General features: G+C 45.6%; 1 protein-coding gene across 3 annotated transcripts in view; it reads right to left on the reverse strand.

Annotated features, from left to right (window-relative positions):
* BEND4 (BEN domain containing 4) overlaps positions 1-6,527 on the reverse strand; it is a 47,002-nt gene extending 40,475 nt beyond the window's left edge. For all 3 annotated transcript variants that reach the window (XM_065544953.2, XM_045392300.3, XM_065544952.2), the window contains exon 1: positions 5,865-6,527. In XM_065544953.2, the coding sequence (XP_065401025.1) occupies positions 5,865-6,351 (487 nt within the window). In that variant the 5' untranslated portion in view covers positions 6,352-6,527. The remainder of the gene's footprint in view (positions 1-5,864) is intronic.
* Between the last annotated feature and the right edge of the window lie 3,167 nt (positions 6,528-9,694).

Raw genomic sequence — 9,694 nt, forward strand, 5'->3', positions numbered from 1 at the left:
GCAGCAGAACCGCCACCTGACCCTCCTTCTCCAGCCAATCCTGTCCCCATGGCCAAGTACCCCAAGATCCAGGAATTCCCCACTCAAACTGCTTTAAGGATCTATGCTGCCATCTTCTCTTTAGCCATCAATCCAAAGACAGTGATCATGGTGTCAGATCCTGGAAGTGCGAACTGGGACCTCCATATATGTGTATATGAGGTCCCTCCTGGTGGAAGATAAAGCTGGGAGTAGGGAGAGAAAGACATGGGTTGGCTGTAAATTCCAAACCTGGTTACCATGAAGGTGTATTTGTCAAGGTCGGTGGACGGAACGTATTTTGTTACACAATTTGTTAGCTTGATTTATACTTTGTAACTATCTTTTTTTATTTTTTTTATTTTTTATTTTTTTTTTTTGAGACGGAGTCTCGCTGTGTCACCCAGGCTGGAGTGCAGTGGCGCGATCTCGGCTCACTGCAAGCTCCGCCTCCCGGGTTTACGCCATTCTCCTGCCTCAGCCACCGAGTAGCTGGGACTACAGGCGCCCACAACCGCGCCCGGCTAGTTTTTTGTATTTTTAGTAGAGACGGGGTTTCACCATGTTAGCCAGGATGGTCTCGATCTCCTGACTTCGTGATCCACCCGCCTCGGCCTCCCAAAGTACTGGGATTACAGGCTTGAGCCACCGCGCCCGGCCAACTATCTGATACATGCTCTGTGACGCACCATCTGTACTCTTAATCTGGTGTCTCACAAAAATATTTGGGTGCCATTTATTTACAATGGCCAAAACCAAATAATAAGAAAGCCAACAGCTGAAATATACAAGTAAGAGGTTTAAGATGTTACACTCATTTTTTTTACTTCCTGGTTTCTGTTCTTTTATTAGTAAAATCAAAGGATGATATTGATTAGGAATTTTCAATTCCAGCACAACAGCAGTTTTCATTCATTTTAATCCTATAATCCCATTCTAGACCTGAAGTTGCATTTACTGTTTGCATTTTAATCAGCATAGTCCAACATAACCTTGATGAAAGGGACAAAATATGAAAGTCTAACACAGAATTGCCTGGTAAGAACTGCTTGAATGTATTTGTTCGGTGTCCTACAATACACTCAGTAGTTTTAATCATATTGATAAATCACATTAGAGCATGGATTTTAAGGGAAAAAAATCTGACTTAGGGACAAGCGTGATTTGTTTTCTTAATTGAAGGATAAACTTGTAACATGCTGAGAAAAAATCATTATGTGATATACTACATTATGAAGATAATCTATTAAAGTGCACTCAGAATATGAGAGAATAGCTACAATCATAAAGTAGTTCTTGCCTGCAGTTTTTTAAATGCTTCAATCTGAATTTGCTTTCAGAAATGATATGTACAAAAAGGGCTACTGTCACCCTTAAAGTTGAATTTTTTCTCTTCTCAATACCTTGAATTATTTGAATATTATTTTAACATTGATACATGGAAGAGTGTGATGAAAAATACTACCATTACATTTGATGGAAAATAGCAAATCTTTCCACCTAATACACATTGCATGCAGCAATAGTTTAGCCTTCTAGACAGAATATAATTACAAATGCAAGTACTGTGTGATGCCCATTATCATTAAGAAATAGACAAAAGTTCTGTTTTCATACGAGCACAATTGAATGGCTACTGATCTATGATTCTCAATTGAGCAAACTGTGAACATGTATCATGATTTTAACTTTTTTTTTTTTTTTTTTCCAGTCATAGAATGCTCCACTCAAGTGATGGCAGGGAAAGAGAAAATCAACAGTTTACAGAAGGACTACTTTATCCCTAACTTCCCTAAAATTAAACGCCATAAAATGTTAATAAATCACAATCACAAAGCCCTCCAAAATGCCCACTTCTAATTTATTTTTCTTTATTGTGCAGCCTATTGGGAGATAATATCATGCTGCAAATTGTGCCTTGTCCAATTCCAAAATCTGAACCCATGATTATTTTTTTAATTAAAAAATTCATTTCGAGAAATTCGTCTGAATTTAAGTTGTTTAATCCATCCTAAATCTGATAAGTGAGTAAGAAGAGGGATGGGAAGTAGGCAATCGAACACAGTCTCCCTACTTTACTGCCCTTCTTTGTAAGTAAAGCCTTGAATGGAATTTGCCCATCACAGCAGATCCCCAAGAGAATTCTGTTTCTATGAAGGAGATCACAGTAGTCAAGATTAGTGGTAACCTTTTGATTTTAGCCCAGCGAAGGGTGAAATATATTAATATTAAAAATGCAGAAGCAGAAATTTTTTTAGTGACCTACTATCATGTATTCATATATTATATCTACCCAAGGATTTCTCACTAGTTCAAAATAGATGATTTCCTTAAAACATTAATTTAACTTCTTTTTAAGAGACGACTTCATGGCATAGAAAATAGAAGTTAGAAAACGAAAGCATCTTTGGAAGCACCACCCTTGTCTTAAATCAATGAACTATGTCTTTTTAAAAAAATGCCATCCAATTTTTTTTTCATAATGGCAAACATCAACACAGCAAAACAGGATGCAATTTTTCTAAATAAATAAATCAATGATGTGTCAAAAATTAACAGATGAGTTAATATACTCGGTGCTATCAAAACCAGATGGTGCTTCCTAATATTCATCCTGCTCAGTCAATCCCTGAATATTTTCTGGACCATCGGTATATAAAATAGGATGCTGCTATTTGTGATGGCAAACAAAAGCAATCATGCCTGCCAAGCACATACTATAACAGGCAGCATTTCAGCTCTGCTAGACAGAAAGTAATTAGAATGCTTTTAATGTCCAAAAGAATGATGCTGATAGGCTGCCACAGATGTGTAGATTTATGAATATTTATATGGTGGTTTATAGCTGACACTTTTATCAGTTGAAGAAGATAAAATATCTGCCTGACTCAAAAGCTTGACAGTCAGGTTAATAAAATCTCATTAAAGAGAATGACCTATGCAATTATATAGGATTTATTGTAATTCATTTTTGATTGTACTCTGCTTAAAGATGCAATTTCCCATTTCCTGATGCCAAATTTAGGCTGCATATCAAGATCTACGTGGGTTTTAACTCTAAGCCTCCCACAGAGGAAAAATATGCTTTTAAAACCATGGTGTATTACCCCTTTTAAGGAAAATTATACTCTTCATGAGATTTTATAAGAATGTTGAAAAAAAATCTATTTTTAATCACATATTTCTCTTCTCAGTTATGGCCCTTAATGGCAACTAAGATTCACTTCAACCATTTCATCTCTTCACTGCATTTACTCTGGACACTCAGTTATGTCTCTTCTTCTGTCCTTGACTCATTTCTTCACATGAGTGTTTTGGCTATTTTCAGTTTACCAGGTAGCCTCAGACACTGCAATTACACTTTTGCAAAGGTGCAACAGGCAAAGCACCACTCCCATCCCCCACCCCATCCTGTATGCTTAAATGGCCATGGGTCTGTGCACACAAGCTCATTGGTTCAAAGTGGAACGACTAATTTCTCAAAGAACCAATCAGCTCTTCAAGTGGTTGTGCCCCTGATGGCCACTCACAACACTGTGCCTGTTAAGAGATGGCTTTGTCCATCAGTGATTAACATTATGACCACAATTCATGATGTCTAATTCTATGGCTTTTTTCCTCCCAGACTATTTTCCTCACTGCATGGAAGAAACCTACCATCCAATTCCCATCTTTCCAACAAGCACGAGGCATCCAGCCCTTGGTGCTATCAAGCTTACCCCTCTCGATGACCTCCCTTAAAAACAACAAAAGCAGCCGTGAGAATAAAAGGAAATACAGAGAAGTTTGAAAGGCATCAAAAAAACCCCTCTTCACTCCTTTAGATTTAGTGATGTTATAATTTCCATCTGGGAATAGAGACAAAATAAACTAAACAGGACATTAGAGGGAACACTGAAAGAGAACATTGAGAACAAGGTGAGAAAAGGGAGGAAAAAAAATAAAACACTCCACATGAATGAAGGACAGCAAGGAAACTGCCAGGGTAGAAGTGACCAAGGAAAGAACAGCAAGTGACTGGTGCAGAAAAAAAGAAGCAATACAGGAAATATATAGCCAACTAAAACTATGGATGAAAATGGAAATGAGACGGGGGTAAATTTACAGTGTATAACAGGAAGTAAAATATGGAAAGACAGTCAGCAAAGGCTGGAAAGAGAAAGCAAGAGGAGATGAAAGACTGACCTGGGCAGATAATGAGGGGAAAACCTCAATGAAAATGATGGAACTGAGGCTATGCAAAAGATGAAAGCAAAACACAGAAAATGGGGAAAGGACTCAAATGGCTGGAAAACAACATAAAAATACAGGATGGTAAAGCTGAGTCTAGAAATAAACATACGTCTGAACAAGAAATAGTTTAGGAGAAAATAAGATCCCAAACCAGAAAGAAAACGAACCTCCTTAAGAAAGGGGGAAAAAAGAAGAAAAGTAAGGAGGAAAATCAAGTAAGCCAACTGCCTAACGAAGAATATAAAAACACAATGGAATACTGGGGCAAGAGCAACTGAAAAAAAAATACCCCACAAACAATAAGGAAGCCCACCTAAGAATCCCACTGAAAGCAATCAACCATCTTCATATCAGTGAGAGATGTGACAGATCAAGTCTTCACTATAACCTGTAATTAGGTTTTCTTTTTCAAAACCAATCCTTCATGTGTCAAAATATTGACAAACAACAGATTTATTAGTGGAGGCATCTATAACTCATTTAGACACAACACTCTATTTCCCACAGGGGAAAAAAAAAAGAGTATCAGATTCACTGACATGCAGGATTTGGGGGGCTCCAAAGTGTCATAAAAGGCCTTGGCAGGAACTTTTAGTTCTAGTGGGCGGATAAATGTGGCTGCACCCACTGGGAGCTGGTGGAGAGGTCCCTTGGGCTCAGGCCTCAGGCTGTGGCCTCGCAACCAGCCCATCTTGCTCCCTACAGGCAGGCAGTGGGCTGCTTTGCCCCGGCAGCGCCCGCGGACTCGGGATAAAGGAGAGGAGTCGCGGACCCCAGGGTGGGTGCTCACCACGAGGTGTTTCTGCAGGGCTCAGGCGAGATGCTCGGGAGGGGCAGGGCCCCGCGGCGGGCAGGGACCAGGGGATGGCGGGGACGACGACGTGGGCGGTGGGAGCAGAGTGTCTGCGGCTCCAGGGCAGGGAGGAGGGACGGGTTGGTTCCCCGCGCCTCGCGAAGTCCACGGCGTGGCAGACGCGGGGCCCCGAGTCTCACAACCAGAAGGTGGGAGGGGAAAGGGACAGAGCAAGACAGAGAGCACCCGAGAAACACAGGCGCACATAAAAAGACATAAGGAAAAACGCAGCTGAGAGCCAACCAGCGTGGACTGCGATAGTGTGAGAGTGCATCAAAGAGGTGGCGAAGAAAGCACCAGAAGGCAAAGGAGAAGTGGAGAGAAGAAAGAAATGGAGTAAGGAGAAGAAAGGGAAGAAGCGGACGGAAAAAGTGAAGCAGTACTAGAGTGTCCCAGCGAGGCGGCCCGAGAAGCTCTAGCTTTTCCCGTAGCGGCCGCCGCTATCCCCCTGGGGCGTCCGGCCCCACTCCAGCCCACGCCCAAGCGATCCCGGCAGCCGACCGCCACAGCCGTGCTTCCCGGTGCCGCATCCAAGCCGCGGAGCCACCTGTTAAGCGCGCGCCGTCGGAAGCCCAGCCGTGGCGGCGCTGGAGAATCCTCAGGAAGTTTCCGGGCGCGCGGGGAGGCCTCAGGGTGCGCCCCGACGTCCCGACTCGGCCCAGCACGGAAGAGTGTCGGCGGGCCCCCGCTTCTCCTTCCCGGGTCCCCTCCCGCTGCCCCCGGCCGTGGCGGGAAGGAAAGTTGTGCCGAGAGTTGGTACCTGCGCTGAGCTCCAGGCTGGCGCCGTCGCTACCCGTGCCGCCGGTGCCGGCGGCCGCCGCCGCGCCTGGGCCATACCTGACGACGGCGGCGAACGAGGACGACGACGAGGCGGCGGGGGACGCGGGCGGCGGCTGCGCCGGAGTCCTCAGGTGGCCCTGGGATGTGGCGGGCGTGCAGGACGGCGACGACGACGAAGCGGCGGCGGCGGCCCGGCCGGGCCCGGGGGGGTAGGAGCTCTGCGCCTGGAACTGCTGCGGCGGCGGCTCGCTGCTGTTGATGGAGACGGCGGCGTGCGGCGCGAAGGGCGGCGGGGGCGGCGGGGGCGGCCGCACGTGCGGCAGCTCCACCAGGGTGGGTCGCTCGTAGCGCTTGGCCAGCGCCGGTCTCTTGCTGGGGAACGTCTTGAGGACGCTGTAGGGGCTGCGCTGCTTGTAGATTTTGGGGACGCTGGGCCCCTCCTCTGCAGGCTGCATCTCCTCCTCCATCCGGCTCCTCGGGGCCGGTCCCCCGGAGCACGTCCCCTCCCCGCCGGGCGCCGGGCTCCGAGGGTGCCTCCGCCGCCTGCCCGCCGGCTCTGCCCTGGTGCGCGCGTGTGGGAGGGTGTGTGTTTGTGCCGTGGCCGCCGCCGCCGCCGCCGCCTGTCGCTGAGGCTGGCATCGCCGAGCCCCCGCGCGGGGGGCTGCCGCCCGAGCTCCTGATTGACAGGCCGCCTCGCCAATGCCTGGAGGGAGAAAGGAGGTAAAGAGCAAGTGTTTAGGGTAATATCTGCTAATGATAATGGGGGCGGGGCGGGGCCTGGCGCCGCAGCCGCCCGCGGGGTCTGCCCGCCGGCTCCGCGCCTCCGACGGGGAGGGGGGGAAGGGGGAAAGCGAGGACCTGGAGGGCTCCCGGGAACTGCTGAAGAAGGTGGGGATCCTGGATTTGGCTACGGCGAGACTTTAGAGACCCAGATGTGGACTCGAGGCTTCTGCGGCTGCGGGCGGGGTCCGGCTTCCTAAATGAGCTCCTGGCGCCCCCTGCATGACCCCAAACTCTCGGGGTTGCACAGAGGAGGGGCTAGTGGTTGGGGCGGGGTCGTCAAGAGTACGCGTGTATTACCGCAAGTTCTTCTACCAATCGGGAATTGCTCTCCGATCTTTCTGAAAAGAACCTCTTGAAGATCTTGGCCCAGGTGGTCGCGCGGTGTTTACAGGGCTCCGGGGTCCTGCTTTCCCCGAGCCTCGCGGCCTCTAAGCTCATGCGGAACGTAAAAGCGCGCAGGGCGTAGAACTTTTTCACGTTTTCATTTGTTTCCCGTAGGGGCCCTGAGAATGTGCATGACACCATCATTCCCCCCACCCCCCATTATAAAGATGAGAAAACCGAGGCGCAGAGAGGCCGAAGGGAATTGCCCAAAGTCAGATACTCGGGAGTGTGTGGCTGTGTTGCACTGACGCATCCGGATTGTTTGAATTCAGCTCCTGACTTCTCATACCCAGTAGACTCTGTGCAATTGAGTGGGGAAATGACCTGACACCTCCCTTTGAGGTGATTACTTTCAACAGTGTCATTTTTAATATGTGTATATGTACTTGCAAGACCAAGGTAACTCGAGAACTCACTCCTTCATTCTTACTCACTGCAACTGGCATCATCCGGCGAGGGTCTGGAGGGTGCCTAATTTCAGTAGCCGTTTGAATGAGAGATCTCTGGTTTGGAGGAAGATCCTCCATGGGGCGCAGATGTCCTGTCTCTCCCAGCCACTTTTTGGAGCAGAGGGTCCATTGCTCCCTATCTCAGATCACTCCTCCTCTAGGCCAACCAGCATACCCTGCCGCAGGGTTGCTTTTCAGCCTTCCTTTTTCGTTCTCCAGGTCAGAGTTCTGGGTGCTCCTTGGTGTAGGACCCTCAACTCTGCACTCTGGAGTTTGTTTCCTTTTCAGAGCCTTCCTTTTTATTCTTTGGAAGGTGACCCATTTTCTTCTGGGGGTTCACATCTTTCGGCCTCTTCTTTCCCTGGTCTCCTTTCCTTTGGAAGCTTTTTCTCTCTCCCTTGCTGGTTCAGCTTCTGTATTATTCCCCCCTAGATTGTCTCCCTCTCTCCTGCAGCTTCCTCAGATGGTGCTGTGCTTCCACCCCCCTCCCATCCATTTATTAGAGATGAAATAAATAATGCCATAAATAAAAGTATTTGGGAGTCCAGGAACTGTCAGGGCTGATTAGGGCATAGAGGACATTTTCTTTCTCATTATGCAAAAGCATTTCATGGGGAAATAAAAGAGGTTTCATTGTAACTCATGCATGTCATATTTCAAGGAATTCAAGATATTAATCATATTTAACATTATTTGCAATGTTTCTCCCTGGCTTCTGAAAACTGCTAAATGAGGACACGTGGATCACTAGGAAAAGGAGACAAGCATGAGAGGGACAGTTAAGAAATAATGAAATGCTGGTGAAAGACAGAGAAAGAGAATGAGATGCCAGGGAGATGTTTCTTAGGCACGTAAGTGAGAAATGGGGGAGCTACTTCTGAGACGTGAGACAGCTGAAATTGAATGATATACTGGAGGAAATAAATGATAACAAACCTCCCCACACTTTCCTTTCTATAAAGCAGTTCTGAATTTTGCATTGAAATGTTTTCCTCCCACTTTACTCCCAGATAATTTGCCAATAAGTCCTGGCTTTTGAAAAGAAATTGGGGTGGTGGCAGTGTGGGGCGTTTAGAGGGGAGAAATCTTTTAGTTCTTCTGAAGAAGTAATTTCCTGTACCTGGGGGCTTTCTCTTCTATGTAGTTTTAAATGTATATCCTCCTCACCACTTAAACACCTGAAGAGACTGGGAACAATACTTCTATTGTATATTTTCTATTGAAAAGGACCTGCTGTCCTTTACATCAAAAAGTGATCATTTCTATGAAACTGAAATAATCAAATTAGTCATTTAGCATTTTAAAAGTTGGGGGAGGGGAAGGTTCCCAGAGGAAAAATATTTAAAAGTTTTAAATGATCAGCTTTCAGATTTTCATGTGGGCAGTCACCTATATCTGGGTCCTGGGTTCATAGAAAAATGAAGTACTTAAGAATCGCTCTTTAAAAAACAAAGTGAGCATTTATTCTAAGTGTGGAGTTGAAGGCAATTTTAAAATTATAACTGACCACTAATCCCTGCCTGAGATTGTATTTAACTGAATATTGTACATCGATGTAATGTATTTAAGTGTTTATAAAATTACTGGTAGCACTCTGTGAGCATCTTGCTCTAAATTGTGGCCTAGATTATCAGATAGTGACTTTGCTGATGTCTTGGGGGTCTCATAGGAGCCGATAGAATAGTAATTACACCCATGCTTTAAATCTTTTTAGATATTTACTCTTATCTCAGAAAAAAAAAGAGAGAGAGTGAACTTTTAAAAGCCAGGGGCTATTTATGGACAGGGTAATTTTTTGATTGGCAGCATGTCAATTCCTTGAGCCATCCAGAATGTAGCTTTTAAATAATAACTCAGCCATGGGAAATGCTTTTTATTGCACCAATTTCAATGATATTTAATGAGCTTCTGATTGACTGTTTGATCTCCCAATGTTTTGTGCTACTTTTAATTCATTTCGTATAATAGAAAAAAAAAGTAATTGGAATAAAATTTTGTGACAAGATAATGACCTTCCACTTTGAAATTAAATGTCTGATTAGCTTCAACATTTTAATGCCAAGATGATATTGCAGCAGGAACAGGACTATGCATGCTATCATTTGGTACAAAATGACTTAGGAATACTCCTGTGCTTTTCCCATTGCATAGCAAAAAAGGTGTGGTGGCTATGTAATCGTAGGTACACAGGACT

Source organism: Macaca fascicularis, chromosome 5 (genome assembly GCF_037993035.2).
Source record: "Macaca fascicularis isolate 582-1 chromosome 5, T2T-MFA8v1.1".
Taxonomy (NCBI): Eukaryota; Metazoa; Chordata; class Mammalia; order Primates; family Cercopithecidae; genus Macaca; species Macaca fascicularis.